At 43.2% G+C, this 18,181-nt stretch overlaps 1 protein-coding gene across 1 annotated transcript in view; it reads left to right on the top strand.

Moving 5' to 3' along the window:
- LOC139368179 (alpha-1,6-mannosylglycoprotein 6-beta-N-acetylglucosaminyltransferase B-like) overlaps positions 1 to 18,181 on the top strand; it is a 42,877-nt gene that overhangs the window by 16,120 nt on the left and 8,576 nt on the right. The window contains exons 7-10 of the mRNA XM_071106796.1: positions 7,575 to 7,742; positions 8,989 to 9,158; positions 9,498 to 9,629; positions 9,845 to 9,978. Of these exons, the coding sequence (XP_070962897.1) occupies positions 7,575 to 7,742; positions 8,989 to 9,158; positions 9,498 to 9,629; positions 9,845 to 9,978 (604 nt within the window). The remainder of the gene's footprint in view (positions 1 to 7,574; positions 7,743 to 8,988; positions 9,159 to 9,497; positions 9,630 to 9,844; positions 9,979 to 18,181) is intronic.

Here is an 18,181-nt window from a genome sequence, read left to right as displayed (position 1 = left end):
AATTATGTCATGGCTTTAGAAGTTTCTGATAGGCTAATTGACATAATTTGAGTCAATTGGAGGTCTACCTGTGGATGTATTTCAACACCTACCTTCAGACTCTGTGCCTCATTGTGGGAAATTATGGGAAAATCAAAAGAAATCAGCCAAGACCTCAGAAAAAAATTGTAGACCTCCACAAGTCTGGCTTATCCTTGGGAGCAATTTCCAAATGCCTGAAGGTACCACGTTTATCTGTACAAACAATAGTACGCAAGTATAAACACCGTGGGACCACGCAGCTCTCATATCGCTCAGAAAGGAGACACGTTCTGTCTCCTAGAGATGAACGTACTTTGGTGCCAAAAGTGCAAATCAATCCCAGAACAACAGCAAAGGACCGTGTGAAGATACTGGAGGAAACAGGTACAAAAGTATCTATATCCACAGTAAAACAAGTCATATATCGACATAACCTGAAAGGCCACTCAGCAAGGAAGAAGCCACTGCTCCAAAACCGCGATATAAAAGCCAGACTATGGTTTACAACTGCACATGAGGACAAAGATTGTACTTTTTGGAGAAATGTCCTCTGGTCTGATGAAACACAAATATAACTATTTGGCCATAATGACCATTGTTATGTTTGGAGGAAAAAGTGGGAGGCTTGCAAGCCGAAGAACAACATCCCAACCGTGAAGCACGGGGGTGGCAGCATCATGTTGTGGGGGTGCTTTGCTGCAGGAGGGACTGGTGGACTTCACAAAATAGATGGCATAATGAGGTAGGAAAATTGTGTGGATATATTGAAGCAACATCTCAAGACATCAGTTAAAGCTTGTTTGCAAATGGGTCTTCCAAATGGACAATGACCCCAAGCATACTTCCAAAGCTGTGGCAAAATGTCTTAAGGACAACAAAGTCAAGGTATTGGAGTGGCCATCACAAAGCCCTGACCTCAATCCCATAGAAAATGTGTGGGCAGAACTGAAAAAGCTTGTGCGAGTAAGGAGGCCAACAAACCTGACCCCTTTACACCAGACAATAATTATGTTGGTCGCACAGGTCACCACCTTTGTGAAGGGGGAGTATATGGGCCGCCTTCCAGACCCTGGGGATGGTACAGAAATAATTGTAAGGTTAAAAATGTGTGTTTACGATTCTGCAATCAGAGGAGCTGAAAGCTGCAGCAAGAAAGGGTCAAGCAAATCAGCCCCAGTGTTTTTTACATCAATATTGCGCAAGGCGTCTGGCTCATTACAAGTAGAAAGTTGTTGGAATGAAAACAAAGATTCACCAGAAGTTGACGGGACTTCCATCGAGCCAACTAGAGGCTGGGAAATGGGCAGGCAGTCGACTGTCTGACCAGGGTCAATTAAACCACAATTTCTTTCAAATTATAAAGCCTGCCGAGATAAAATGCTGATTTAGAAGCACTATTTATCTCATCTTTCTCAGTAATGATGCCAGTCTGACAACTTGCTTAGTTAGGGAAGGAGAGGAATTTCCACGCTACAGTGCATTAACTGTTTTCCAACATTTTCGAAATTTCACCACAAGCTTTCTTTGAGGAAGTGCATCTATTTCTCAATTGCCGAAAAAGCTGCCAATCAGCTACGGAATCAGCATTTCTTGATTTGTCAGCATAACTAGATCAGAAAGTTCTATAGAGAACCAAGAATGTGTTCTATTTCTTACTCTAAGGCGTTTACAGGGACTGTTTTTCTGCCAGAGAGAGAAAATGAATGAGAACAATTCTAGAGCTAATTCAGGGTCAGGCATGCAGCTAATAGAGGAGAAGTCAGAGTAACACATATCATGAAAAAAAGCTTGTGAGGAAAAAAATTACATCTACAGTGACTTCAGAAAGTATTCACACCTCTTGACTTTTTCCACATTTTGTTGTGTTACAGTCTGAATTTAAATTGATTAAATGTAGATTTTTCTTGTCACTGACTTACCTACACACACAGAATGTTTTTCAACATTTCTACAAACTTTTTTTTTTATTTTTTATTTTTTTTATTTTTTATTTTTTTTAACCCCTTTTTCTCCCCAATTTCGTGGTATCCAATTGTTGTAGTAGCTACTATCTTGTCTCATCGCTACAACTCCCGTACGGGCTCGGGAGAGACGAAGGTTGAAAGTCATGCGTCCTCCGATACACAACCCAACCAGCCGCACTGCTTCTTAACACAGCGCGCATCCAACCCGGAAGCCAGACGCACCAATGTGTCGGAGGCTACACCGTGCACCCGGCAACCTTGGTTAGCGCGCACTGCGCTCGGCCTGCCACAGGAGTCGCTGGTGCGCGATGAGACAAGGACATCCCTACCGACCAAGCCCTCGCTAACTCGGACGACGCTAGGCCAATTGTGCGTCGCCCCACGGACCTCCCGGTCGCGGCCGGCTGCGACAGAGCCTGGACTCGATCCAGGATCTCTAGTGGCACAGCTAGCACTGCGATGCAGTGCCTTGGACCACTACGCCACTCGGGAGGCCCAGGCATTCTTTCTAACTCAGTTGCCGGAGAGGAAGGAAACAACGTTTAAAACATTGTTTAATGGCTGTGATAGGAGAAAACTGAGGATGGATCAACAACATTGTAGTTACTCCACAATACTAACCTAATTGACAGAGTGAAAAGAGGAAAGCCTGTACAGAATAATATTAAAAACATGCATCCTGTTTACAACAATGTACAATAAATGTGGCAAAGCAATTCACTTTTTGCCCTGAATACAAAGTTGTATTATTACCACTCAGGATATGACCTAGATGCAGACATAGGAGGTGGATAGTATAGTTCTCAGATAATTGATTATAAATCCTGGGCAGGCAAAGGGCAGGTAGAGGACTGGCAGAGGTTCGTGATCAGGTCAGAGTCAGGCAGGTACAAGATTGAAAGCAGGCTCAGGGTTATGGCAGGCAGAATGGTCAGAACCAGGAAATAGGAGACAAAGGGCTGTGAGATATAGGTTTAATCCTAGACACATGAAAAGTGGGATGTATGCAGAGGGTACAGGGCAACAAAAGACGAACAGCAGAGGGGCTAAGAATCAAAGAGATGGGGAAAGGGCCGATAAAACGTGGGGACAGTTTGCGGGACTCTACACGGAGGGGCAGATCCCGAGTGGACAGCCATACCCTCTGCCTGAGACTATAACGGGGAGCTGGTGACCGGTGGTGTTCTGACTGTCGTCGATACCTGGGGGTGGTCTTGAGAAGAGCCAACCGGGCTCTCTTCCAGGTACGGTGACGGCGGCGGACAAACATCTGGGCCGAGGGTATGTTGACCTCTTGCTCCTGGAAGAGCGGGGGCTGATATCCCAGGGAGCACTCAAAATGCGAGGGGCTGAGCAAGGGAGGATGTTGCAGGCGTACTCTACCCACACGAGCTGCTGGCTCCAGGTGGGGGGATTGGCGGACACGAGGCAGTGAAGAGCCTGATTGGCTCGCTCCGACTGGCTGTTAGGCTGGGGGTGGAACCCGGAGGACAGGCTGGTCGATGACCCAATCAGCATGCCGAACACCTTCCAGAACTAGGATGAGAACTGAGGACCCCGGTCAGAGACCATGTCCATCGGAAGTCCATGGATCCATGAGCTGCGCCATCTCCTTGGCTAAGGGTAGCTTGGGGGAGAGGAATAAAATGGACGGCTTTGGAAAACCGGTCCACCACGTTAAGGATAACTGTGTTGCCATCAGACAGGGGGAGACCAGTGACAAAGTCCAGGGATATATGTGACCAGGGATGGTGAGGGACGGGAAGTGGTTGAAGGAGGCCTGCCGAGGAGTCTTATTCTGGGCACGCACGGTGCAGGCGGCGATGAAGGCTGAGAAATCAGGAACCAAGATGGGCCACCAAAAACTTTGTCATACAAAGGCCAGGGTCCGACGGGAGCCAGGATGGCAAGCCAGTCGAGAGGAATGAGCCCATTCCAGAACTGAGGAACAGGCAGAGTCCGGGACAAACATCCGGTTAGCCGGGCCACCTGCACCCCACAGACCTGGTTCTCTATACCCCAGATGAGTGCAGCTGCGAGACAAAGGTTAGGTAGGAGATGGTGAAGTTGAATCGGGTGAACAGCATGGCCCATCGAGCTTGCCTGGAGTTGAGGAGCTTGGCGGTGCGGAGATATTCCAGGTTCTTGTGATCTGTCCATACTATGAATGGTGTTCCGCCCCCTCTAACCAGTGCCTCCACTCCTCCAATGCCATCTTCACCACAAGTAGTTCTGGGTTACCCACGTCGTATTCCTTTCCATGGGGTTGAGACGATGGGAGAGGAAAGCGCAGGGATGCAGCTTTTGGTCTTGGGCCGAACGCTGGGATAGGACAGCCCCCACTCCGACGTCTGAGGCGTCAACCTCCACCACGAACTGCCGGAACAGATCTGGATGGATTAGGATGGGGATGGTAGTGAATTGGTACTTGAGGTCCAAGAACGACTGGTCTGCACCGGGAGACCACGTAAACAGGACCTTAGGAGAGGTGAGCACTGACAGTGGGGAAGCCCGGTGCTGTAACCCCAGATGAACCGGCGGTAGAAATTGGCAAATCCCAGGAAGTGTTGCAGCTGCACTCTGGAGGTGGGTTGCGGCCAATCCACCACCGCTCTCACCTTTTCAGGATCCATCTGTATGTTGCCTGCAGCTATGATGTACCCAAGGAATGAGATGGTGGAGCGATAGAATTTGCATTTTACTGCTTTGACGAACCACTGGTTCTCCAGAAGACGCTGGAGGACTTGTATGACATGGAGGACATGTTCTTGAGCCGACTGGGAAAACACGAGGTGTCATCAAGGTAGACGAACACGAACCTATTCAATATGTCCCGGGGAACGTCTTTTACCAGGGCCTGAAACACAGCAGGAGCGTTGGTCTGTCCGAATGGCATCACCAAGTATTCGTAGTGCCCGCTAGCCATGTTAAAGGCGGTCTTCCACTCATCCCCTTCCCATATCCGTACCAGATGGTAGGCGTTCTGGAGGTCCAAATTGGAGAAGATGGTAGCCCCTGGAGAGGCTCGAAAGCCGAGGCGAGGAGTGGAAGTGGGTAACGATTTTTAACCGTGATGTCATTCAGGCCCCGGTGGGGAAGGCAGAAAGTGCAGGCGGGGAGGCAGAAGGACGGATACCCCCTGCAGCCAGGGAGTCCTCAATATACGTCTCCATCGCCTTGGTCTCCGCCCTGACAGGGAATAAAGCCGCCCCCGAGGTGATGTAGTGCCCGGGAGAAGGTCAATGACTTAGTCATAGGGCCAATGCGGAGGAAGCGAGGTGGCATGGGCCTTGCTGAAAACCTCCCGGAGGTTCCTGGTACTCCGTGAGAACGGCGGAAAGGTCCGGGCTTTTCCCAAGCCCGCAGGAAGAAGTCCCGGGGCAGGAATTGCTCCAACAATGTGTTGAAGGCATGTCCTGGTGTTCCGCCAAGGTCTGGAATCCTTCCATAAGACCTTGAAGTAACTCCTCGTGTCTTCCAATGGTGGCTCCCTGGGAGGAGACGGCGTTGTGGAGCTGGTCCAAGTCTGCTGCGTCAGTCATGGCCAGTTCATACTATCACGACTCAGGATATGACCCAGATGCAGACACAGGAGGTGGATAGTGCAGTTTATTATAAACACGGGGCAGGCAAAGGGCAGGTAGAGGACAGGCAGAGGTTCATGATCAGGTCAGATTTAGGTAGGTACAGGACGGTAGGCAGGCTCGGGTCAGGGCTGGCAGAGGTTCTAGGAAAAACTAGGAAACAGAACTTGAGAAACAGAAAGACGGGAAAGCACGCTGGTAAAACTTGACAAGACAAGATGAACTGGCAACAGACAAACGGAGAACACAGGTATAAATGCACAGGGGGGCCTCCCGGGTGGAGCAGTGGTTAAGGGCGCTGTACTGCAGCGCCAGCTGTGCCATCAGAGTCCCTGGGTTCGCGCCCAGGCTCTGTCGTAACCGGCCGCGACCGGGAGGTCCGTGGGGTGACGCACAATTGGCCTAGCGTCGCCCGGGTTAGGGAGGGCTTGGTCGGTAGGGGTGTCCTTGTCTCATCGCGCACCAGCGACTCCTGTGGCGGGCGGGGCGCAGTGTACGCTAACCAAGGTGGCCAGGTGCACGGTGTTTCCTCCGGCGCATTGGTGCGGCTGGCTTCCGGGTTGGATGTGCGCTGTGTTAAGAAGCAGTGCGGCTTGGTTGGGTTGTGTATCGGAGGACGCATGACTTTCAACCTTCGTCTCTCCCGAGCCCGTACGGGAGTTGTAGCGATGAGACAAGATAGTAGCTACTACAACAATTGTCTACCACGAAATTGGGGAGAAAAAGGGGTAAAAATTCAAAAAAATAAAAAACAATAAATGCACAGGGGATAAGGGGGCAAATGGGCAACACCTGGAGGGGGGGTGGAGACAAGCACAAAGACTGGTGAAACAGATCAGGGTGTGACATTTATGTTTGGGTCAAATCCAATACAACCTATTACTGAGTACTGAGAACTCCATATTTTCAAGCAAAGTGGTGGCTGCATCATGTTATGGGTATGTTATGGGTATGCTTGTAATCGTTAAGGACTGGGGAGCTTTTCAGGACAAAAAAGAAACGGAATGGGGCTAAGGACAGGCAAAATCCTAGAGGAATACCTGGTTCAGTCTGCTTTCCACAAGATACTGGGTGATGAATTCACCATTCAGCAGGACAATAACCTAAAACACAAGGCCAAATCTACACTGGTGTTGCTTACCAAGAAAACGGTGAATATTCCTGAGTGGCCAATTTACAGATTTGAATTAAATCTGCTTGAAAATCTATTGCGAGACCTGAAGATTGTTGTCTAGCAATGATCAACAACCAATTTGTGAGGGCTTGAAGAAGGGGGTAAATGCCATCAAGATAGTTGTGTATTTTGGCTTATGGACATATCAAAAACCAAAAGCACATTTTTTGGGGGTGATATTTAGAGAACTTGATGCCACGAGTTGATTTCACTTATATAGCCACCCTCCCCCTTCTTTCAGTCTGTGACACCTGAAGATGTGGTAATCAGCAATGTCCTTATCCGGGATCGAGCCATTTGTCCAAGTCTCTGTGAGAACCAAAATCTCCAGGCTCATGTCATTCACCCAAATATCATGAAGGTCCATATTTGACATCAAACGTTGTACGTTGATATGTATCAACCCAACTCTATGCAATTTGAATACAGCAGGGGTATCCATTTTTGTGGTATTTGAAATAACATTATGGGACGAGCTTACCACAGTGGGCTTCCCAATTGGGCTAACAGTAACAGTGGATTTCTTCTTTTTTTTATGGTCACAAGATTGTTACTGGCAATACCCCTGGGGACATGATTATCTGTAGAAGTACTATGATAATGCTGTGAAATATTGGGAATGGGATGAGTTTCCTGAGCAGGGGTTGGGATGTTTTTGAGTCAATGATTTATAAGAGCCTCCTTAATGTTGGCCAAGATAACTTTTGCCCCTTTCATATTTGGATGCAAGCCGTACCTCAATCAAATTATTTTACCTAATTCTAACTTGCATACACTACTTTCGTACTGCTTTAATATTGTTGTTCAATAATCCCTTTTTATTTCACACAGGCAGAGGTCCGGACGACTCTGAGGCCATTGTATGAGGTGTTTGGTGGAATTCAGGGTCCTGCAGGAAGGTTCATCCGGTCCAGGGTGGAGAGGCTGTCTACATGCTGGATAAAGGCGGGACACAGGATACGAGAGAACACCACAAAGACGACTTCACTGCAGAAGAGGGTGGGTTAACCACAGAGATCCTATTAAATTAACTTCTAATGTCATTCTATGGGGTTAACATACTTTGAAGTTCATTCGATTTCAAACTCCCACATACTGCATCTATATTTATAATCCCCCTATCTCCTGCTGTAATATTTTCATACACTTGAAGTTGGAAGTTTACATACACCTTAGCCAAATACATTTAAACTCAGTTTTTCACAATTCCTGACATTTAATCCTAGTAAAAATTCCCTGCAGCAAAGCACCCCCACAACATGATGCTGCCACCCCCGTGCTTCACGGTTGGGATGTTGTTCTTCGGCTTGCAAGCCTCCCACTTTTTCCTCCAAACATAACAATGGTCATTATGGCCAAATAGTTCTATTTGTGTTTCATCAGACCAGAGGACATTTCTCCAAAAAGTGCGATCTTTGTCCCCATGTGCAGTTGCAAACCGTAGTCTGGCTTTTTTATGGCGGTTTTGGAGCAGTTGCTTCTTCCTTGCTGGGCAGGCTTTCAGGTTATGTGGATATAGGACTTGTTTTACTGTGGATATAGATACTTTGTACCTGTTTTCTTTTGATTTTCCCATGATGTCAAGCAAAGAGGCACTGAGCTTGAAGGTAGGCATTGAAATACATCCACAGGTACACCTCCAATTGACTCAAATGATGTCAATTAGCCTATCAGAAGCTTCTAAAGCCATTACTTAATTTTCTGAAGTTTTCCAAGCTGTTTAAAGGCACAGTCAACTTAGTGTATGTAAACTTCTGACCCACTGGAATTGTGATACAGTGAATTATAAGTGAAATAATCTGTCAGTAAACAATTGTTGGAAAAATGACTAAAAGTTGATGTCCTAACCGACTTGCCAAAACTGTAGTTTGTTTACCAGAAATTTGTGGAGTGGTTGAAAAACTAGTTTTAAAGACTCCAACCTATGTGTATGTAAACTTCCGACTTCAACTGTATGTCTTTAATTATTTTTAGTTACTATTCCTTAGGTTAGTCATAGTGCTTGCGCTGATATGCTGGTGGGATGATTGTTGAATGTGTAATATTGAAGTGATAAAACCTCTATATACTCAAAAAGGCTGTGTTTTAAAAGTTATTTCTGCATGTGCCCCCAGGTGCTAGAAATATTTCTAATACCTTGATATCCAACATCATCGTGGCTTCGCGTATCCATTTCAATGTAATGAAGACTGATCTAATCATGAGTAATCATCTTCCTCCACCTCCATGTTCTCCCCCTCTCTAGGTCCTGCTCTACCCAGGGGTCCTGTCTGGGAGTGCGGGCCAGCGGTTCGGGGCCATGGTGGACCAAGGGGGGCCTCTGGGAGAGCTGGTGCAGTGGGCTGACCTCAGTGCCTCTCTCTTCATCCTGGGTCACAATCTGACCTTTACCACCTCCCAGAACCACCTGCACAGGTAACACACCATAGAAATATAATTACTATAATGGGAATCCCCATTCAAGTCAATGTTCTGTGATGGATGGGTCAGCGGCCATATTAAGTGAACCCATAACCAGGAAGGCAAGCCAGAAGTTCAGGATTCAAGGTGTGCTTTACACACCTTTTAATAAAATATGTCTAGTAACTTGATATCCAACAACATCATGGCTTTGCATATCCATTGAAATTTATTGAAGACTGATCTAATCATGAATAATCATCATCCTTTGACAACTTAAAGCTCTCACAATGCATTGTCACTTTGAGTTCTATCTCACCATCACAGAGTGTTTGTTTGTGTTTGGTGGAGCAGTGTGATAGGTGCAGCCCCGGGCAAAGGAAGCTGCCCCATCCAGATGCCCCTGCCCTTTGACCTCATCTATACAGACTACCACGGCCTAGCCCATCTCCAGGGAGCCATGGGGCTAGCCTTCCAACACTACCAGTAATGACACTTTGGTTACTTTTGTTAACATGTTGGATTAAATTAGCCTTATTCCAAGGTACTGTAACAATATATATCATTACCATGTAATTACCATGAAGCAAACTCGTAAGTACTAGATTCAAGACAGTTTTTCCACATAATTTCAAGTCACATAAGATACAGTTCAACACAATGAAATATGCCTATGATGATACATTTCTTCCTCTCTCCAGATGCCGCTTCCGAATCCTTGACTCTTTTGGTACGGAACCGGCTTTCAACCTAGGGACGTATGCCCGTAGCCATGGTTACAACACGCTATGGGGAAGCTGGCGTCTACAGCCACTGCAGTACATGACCATGTTCCGTGAGTATACTGTATGTGTATGGGTGGGTTAACAGATGTGATCGTACGTGTAACAGATGTGTAACTAACTCTTGCATTGTGTTTTTAAAGAAAGGAATGCTCAGCCAGAGATCCCAGTTGATTGGTGTTTATTCTGACGGTAGACACAAGGAAGCACATTAGATGTGCAGGACAACAGTATGTTGATGGCTGCAGATTTGTCTGTTAGCATGGGAATAACTGTGAATTAGCAGGGCGCTAATGCGGCCGTTACAATTAGAGCATGCTTGCTAGCTCGCTCTTACAGCAATAACATACAAAACACATCCAAGGAAGCCAGAAATATCTAACACGTACCACACACACACACACACACACACACACACACACACACACACACACACACACACATTTACTGTATATATACAGTGCCTTCAGAAAGTATTCACACCCCTTTTTCCACGTTTTGTTGTCTTACAGCCTGAATTTAAAATGGATTCAATTGAGATTTTTGGTCACTGGCCTACACACAGTACCCATAATGTCAAAGTGAAATTATGTTTACAAATGAAAAGTTGAAATGTCTTGAATCAACAAGTATTCAACCCCTTATGGCAAGCCTAAATAAGGAGTAAAAATGTGCGTAACAAGTCACATATTAAGTTGCATGGGCTCACTCTGTGTGCAATAATAGTGTTTAACATGATTATTGAATGACTACTTCATCTCTCATCTCCACACATACAATTATTGGTAAGGTCCCTCAGTTGAGCTGTGAATTTCAAACACAGATTCAACCACAAAGACCAAGGAGGTTTTCTAATAACTCTCAAAGAATGGTACCTATTGGTAGATGGGTAAAAAACATTTTTTTATCAGACATTGAATATCCCTTTGAGCATGGTGAAGTTATTAATTACACTGTGGATCAATACACCCAGTCACTACAAAGACACAGGTGTCCTTACTAACTTAGTTGCCAGAGAGGAAGGAAACCGCCAATGTGATAGGAGAAAACTGAGGATAGATCAACAAAATTGTAGTTACTCCATAATACTAACCTAATTGACAGAGTCTTAAGGTGAATTCATCTGACAGTGTCTGGTGGAATTTTCAAATTTTTATTTTTTTGTACAGAATACATTTTTTCGAAAATATGCATGCTGTTTGCAACAAGGCACTAAATTAATACTGCCAAAAAATGCACTTTTTGTCCTGAATGCAAAGTGTTACGTTTTGTGGAAATCCATTACAAAACCTGGTTCAGTCTGCTTTCCACCAGACACAGGGAGATGAATTCACCTTTCAGCAGGACAATAACATTAAACACAAGGCCAAATTTCACAATCTCCCCCTATCTGCAAGCGTAGCAAATAACATAACACCTGACTAATATGTCAATTCAACCAACCAATAGGAATACATAAACATTGAATACATACAGTGGGGCAAAAAAGTATTTAGTCAACCACTAATTGTGCAAGTTCTCCCACTTAAAAATATGAGAGGCCTGTAATTTTCATCATAGGCACACTTCAACTATGACAGACAAAACGAGGAAAAAAAAATCCAGAAAATCACATTGTAGGATTTTTTATGAATTTATTTGCAAATTATGGTGGAAAATAAGTATTTGGTCAATAACAAAAGTTTATCTCAATACTTGTTATATACCCTTTGTTGGCAATGATAGAGGTCAAACATTTTCTGTAAGTCTTCACAAGGTTTTCACACACTGTTGCTGGTATTTTGGCCCATTCCTCCATGCAGATCTCCTCTAGAGCAGTGATGTTTTGGGGCTGTTGCTGGGCAACACAGACTTTCAACTCCCTCCAAAGATTTTCTATGGGGTTGAGATCTGAAGACAGGCTAGGCCACTCCAAGACCTTGAAATGCTTCTTACGAAGCCACTCCTTCGTTGCCCGGGCGGTGTGTTTGTCATTCATCATTGTCATGCTGAAAGACCCAGCCACGTTTCATCTTCAATGCCCTTGCTGATGGAAGGAGGTTTTCACTCAAAATCTCATGATACATGGCCCCATTCATTCTTTCCTTTACACGGATCAGTCGTCCTGGTCCCTTTGCAGAAAAACAGCCCCAAAGCATGATGTTTCCACCCCCATGCTTCACAGTAGGTATGGTGTTCTTTGGATGCAACTCAGCATTCTTTGTCCTCCAAACACGACAAGTTGAGTTTTTACCAAAAAGTTCAATTTTGGTTTGATCTGACCATGTGACATTCTCCCTTCTTCTGGATCATCCAAATGCTCTCTAGCAAACTTCAGACGGGCCTGGACATGTACTGGCTTAAGCAGGGGGACACATCTGGCACTGCAGGATTTGAGTCCCTGGCGGCGTAGTGTGTTACTGATGGTAGGCTTTGTTACTTTGGTCCCAGCTCTCTGCAGGTCATTCACTAGGTCCCCCCGTGTGGTTCTGGGATTTTTGCTCACCGTTCTTGTGATCATTTTGACCCCACGGGGTGAGATCTTGCGTGGAGCCCCAGATCGAGGGAGATTATCAGTGGTCTTGTATGTCTTCCATTTCCTAATAATTGCTCCCACAGTTGATTTCTTCAAACCAAGCTGCTTATTGCAGATTCAGTCTTCCCAGCCTGGTGCAGGTCTACAATTTTTGTTTCTGGTATCCTTTGACAGCTCTTTGGTCTTGGCCATAATGGAGTTTGGAGTGTGACTGTTTGAGGTTGTGGACAGGTGTCTTTTATACTGATAACAAGTTCAAACAGGTGCCATTAATACAGGTAACGAGTGGAGGACAGAGGAGCCTCTTAAAGAAGAAGTTACAGGTCTGTGAGAGACAGAAATCTTGCTTGTTTGTAGGTGACCAAATACTTATTTTCCACCATAATTTGCAAATAAATTCATTAAAAATCCTACAATGTGATTTTCTGGATTATTTTCCTAATTTTGTCTGTCATAGTTTTTTAAGTGGGAGAACTTGCACAATTGGTGGCTGACTAAATACTTTTTTGCCCCACTATCTCTGCAGTGGCAAGTGGAAACAAAATGAACCCTGTTATACAGTACTAGTCAAAAGTTTGGACACACCTACTCATTCCAGGGTTTTTCTTTATTGTTACTATTTTCTACATTGTAGAATAATAGTGAAGACATCAAAACTATGAAAAAGCACTCTATGGAATCATGTAGTAACCAAGAAAGTGCTAAACAAATCAACATATATTTTATATTTGATATTCTTCAAAGTAGCCACCATTTGCCTTGACGACAGCTTTGCACACTCTTAGCATTCTCACAACCAGCTTCATGAGTTAGTCACCTGGAATGCATTTCAATTGATTGTTCAATCAATCAAATGTATTTATAAAGACCTTTTTTCATCAGCCAAAGTCATAAAGTGCTATACAGAAACCCAGCCTAAAACCCCAAACAGCAAGCAATGCAGATTCAGAAGCAATTAAAAGTTAATTTGTGGAATTTCTTTCAGCCAATCAGTTGTGTTGTGACAAGGTATGGGTGGTATACAGAAAGATAGCCCTATTTGGTAAAAGACCAAGTCCATTATATGGCAAGAACAGCTCAAATAAGCAAAGAGAAATGACAGTCCATCATTACTTTAAGACATGAAGGTCAGTAAAAACTATCAAGAGCTATGATGAAACTGGCTCTCATGAGGACCGCCACAGGAAAGAAAGACCCAGAGTTACCTCTGCTGCAGAAGATAAGTTAGGGTTAACTGCATCTCAGATTGCAGCCCAAATAAATGCTTCACTGAGTTCAAGTAACAGACACATCTCAACATCAACTGTTCAGAGGAGACTGTGTAAATCAGGCCTTCATGGTTGAATTGCAGCAAAGAAACCACTACTAAAGGCCACCATAATAAGAAGAGACTTGCTAGGGCCAAAAAACACGAGCAATGGACATTAGATTGGTGAAAATATGTCCTTTGGTGTGATGAGTAAAATTTTAGATTTTTGGTTCCAACCGCCGTGTCTTTGTGAGACGCGGAGTAGGTGAATGAATGATCTCCGCATGTGTGGTTCCCAACGCGAAGCATGGTGACACGGTCAGTGATTTATTTAGAATTCAAGGCACACTTAACCAGCATGGCTACCACAGCATTCTGCAGCGATACGACATCCCATCTGGTTTGGGCTTAGGACTATAATTTGTTTTTCAACAGGACAATGACCTAACACATCTCCAGGCTGTGTAAGGGCTATTTGAACAAGAAGGAGAGTGATGGAGTGCTGCATCAGATGACCAGGCCTCCACAATCACCTGACCTCAACCCAATTGAGATGGTTTGGGATGAGTTGGACCACAGAGTGAAGGAAAAGCAGCCAACAAGTGCTCAGCATATGTGGGAACGCCTTCAAGACTTTTGGAAAAGCATTTCAGGTGAAGCTGGTTGAGAAAATGCCAAGAGTGTGCAAAGCTGTCAAGGCAAAGGGTGGCTACTATATTTATGGATTTGTTTAACACTTTTTTGGTTACTACATGATTCCATATGTGTTATTTCATGGTTTTGATGTCTTCAATATTGTTTTGATGTCTTCACTACAATGTAGAACATAGTCAAAATAAAGAAAAACCCTTAGTAGATGTGTCCAAACTTTTGACTGGTACTGTATATGTAAGTCTGTTAGTTTTTTTTGCATTTGTGTGTGTTTGTTTGTGTATGTGTTCATGCGTGCAGGCACGTGTGTGTATGCGTCTGTATTTAGGGTTGGGCTTTACCATTTAGAGACCAACAGTGGTGACACACTGTGGGAGTGTTATTAACTATGGCAGTGCTGATGTATGTTCCACAAAGGAGACTTCACATGTCTGCAGACTTAGAGGATTAAGAACAGGTTAAATAAACGTGAGCCCTTGCCCTTCCCAAAATCTTCTCAAACACTTCCTAGTCATCTCTCCCACTCCGACTAGACTGAGACAAGCTGGAGAGCGCCGAACAGTCCGGACCACTCCCACAGGCAAGACGCTGCTGTTTATTTGTGCTGCTCGTGTGGCAAGAGGGATGTTGCCCGCGGCGATGGCAGCTCAGAGAGAGGAAGAGACGGCGGGAGAAAGGGATTAGAGGTGGTGTCGATGGGGCTTTGAAGTGCTAGAAAGGATCTGTTGAGTGTCAGGGCCTTTGGGAAGGCATTGGTTATTGTGTGTGTCTGTGTGTCTGTCTGTCGAAAGCAATGGTTCTATCTAACCATCGCTCCCCTATTTGCACCATTTTCCATATTGATCATGATTCATGTTGCTGTGTTGGTGTGAGCCCACTAAGATGATGAATGGAGGTGCTACGCATCTGGTGTGCTTGTGGAGGAGTGTTGGAGAGAAGCTAGGATAAATTAGGCTGTTATTCACCCAGAGAGGACCTTCTTCACAGTTGTGAGGAAGAGTTAGGAGACAGGAGAGAGTTATTTGGCAGGGTCTTTTAAACAACTGTTGGGGGGGACAGACGGACTGACACATGTGGACTAATACGCAGACACACACACACACACACACACACATTCACAGACACATTCTTGTATTTCTTAAAATAAATATCCCATCTCTCACACCTCCCTCTCTCTGTTCTGTTAGGATGAATCTGAGAAGCTGTGTGAAGTCAAAGTGTATGGCCTATCCAAACACACTGACACTAACCCCTAAGAATAGTTTTTATTTCCATCATCATGTGATTTATGTCTGTTTCTCTCCTTTCACGTCGGCCCATCGAGACGCTCCCAATGTTATTACTCAACTGTCACTACCCGCATTCTTGGCCCCTGATGTCGACATCGCCGGTCCAAAACAACCTTTTTTCCCACATCTTTCTGTCGTTCTCCTGTACTAATGCTGTTTGTTAGTCTCCTCCTGTCCTGACAGTTTTGGCATCTCCAGCTGCACATAGACACACAGACATATTAGACACATTAGGCATATTAGACATACAGTATTAGACACATTAGGCATATTAGACATACAGTATTAGACATATTAATCACATTAGGCATATTAGACACAGACATAATAAACACATTAGGCATATTAGACACATTAGGCATATTAGACATACATTATTAGACACATTAGACAAATGAGGCATATTAGACACATTAGACATATTAGACACCATTAGGTATATTAGACTTATTAGGCATATTAGACACCATTAGGCATATTAGACTTATTAGGCATATTATACACCATTAGGCATATTAGACTTATTAGGCATATTAGACACATTAGGCATCTTAGACACATTAGACAAATTAGGCATATTAGACACATTAGACATATTAGACACCATTAGGCATATTAGACTTATTAGGCATATTAGACACATTAGGCATAACAGACATACAGTTTTAGACACATTAGACATATTGACAAGTTAGGCATATTAGACATACAATATTAAACACATTAGACACATTAGGTATATTAGACACATTAGGCATATTTGACATACAGTATTAGACACTACAGGAATATTAGACATACAGTATTAGACACTATAGGCATATTAGACATAGTATTAGACACCATTACATTAGGCATATGAGACTTATTAGGCATATTAGACCATATTAGACACACTCAATTTATTAGACACAGACTTATTAGACGTATTAGGCATATTAGACTTATTAGGCATATTAGACATATTAGACACATTAGGCTAATATGATGTTAACCCACTGTTCCTAGGCCGTCATTGAAAATAAAAATTTGTTCTTAAACTGACTTGCCTAGTTAAATAAAGGTAAAATATTAGACATAAAATATTTGACACATTAGACATACAGTGTTAGACATATTTGGCACATTATACATTTAGTATTAGACATGTTAGACACATTAGGTATATTAGACATCCAGTATTAGACATATTAGGCATGTCAAACATATTAGTCTTATTAGGCATATTAGACCTATTAGGCATATTAGACACATTAGGCATACAGTATTAGGCATATTAGACATACATTCTGAGACACATTTGACACATTAGACACACAGCATTAGACACATTAGACATATTGACAAGTTAGGCATATTAGACAAAATATTTGACACATTAGACATATTTGACACATTTGGCATATTATACATTTAGTATTAGACATGTTAGACACATTAGGTATATTAGACATCCAGTATTAGACATATTAGGCATATCAAACATATTAGTCTTGTTAGACACATTAGGCATATTAGACACATTAGGCATATTAGGCATACAGTATTAGGCATATTAGACATAAATTCTGAGACACATTTGACACATTAGACACACAGCATTAGACACATTAGACATATTGACAAGTTAGGCATATTAGACATAAAATATTTGACACATTAGACATACAGTGTTAGACATATGACACATTTGGCATATTATACATTTAGTATTAGACATGTTACACACATTAGGTATATTAAACATCCAGTATTAGACATATTAGACACATTAGACATGTTAGACACATTAGGCATATTAAACATACAGTGTTAGACATATTTGACACATTAAGCATATTAGACATTTAGTTTTAGACATTCGACACATTAGGCGTATTAGACTTATTAGGCATATGAGACTTATTAGGCACATTAGACATATTAGACACATTTGGCATATTATACATTTAGTATTAGACATGTTACACACATTAGGTATATTAGACATCCAGTATTCGACATATTAGACACATTAGGCATATCAAACATATTAGGCATATTAGTCTTGTCAGACACATTAGGCATATTAGACTTATTAGGCATATTAGACACATTAGGCATATTAGACTTATTAGGCACAATATATTTATTAGGCATATTAGACTTATTAGGCACAATATATTTATTAGGCATATTAGACTTATTAGGCACAATAGATTTATTAGGCATATTAGACGTATTAGACACAAATCAAATTTTATTTGTCACATACACATGGTTAGCAGATGTTAATGCGAGTGTAGCGAAATGCTTGTGCTTCTGGTTCCAACAATGCAGTAATAACCAACGAATAATCTAACTAACAATTCCACAACCACTACCTTATACACAGAAGTGTAAAGGGATAAAGGATATGTACATAAAGATACATGAATGAGTGATGGTACAGAACGGCATAGGCATGATGCAGTAGATGGTATAGAGTACAGTGTATACATATGAGATGAGTAATGTAGGGTATGTAAACCATGTGGCATAGTTTAAAGTGTCTAGTGATACATGTATTACAT

The sequence above is a fragment of the Oncorhynchus clarkii genome, chromosome 16 (assembly GCF_045791955.1).
Source record: "Oncorhynchus clarkii lewisi isolate Uvic-CL-2024 chromosome 16, UVic_Ocla_1.0, whole genome shotgun sequence".
NCBI lineage: Eukaryota > Metazoa > Chordata > Actinopteri > Salmoniformes > Salmonidae > Oncorhynchus > Oncorhynchus clarkii.
Note: the sequence above shows the minus strand (reverse complement) of the source record. Positions and strands in the feature narration are given on the sequence as shown.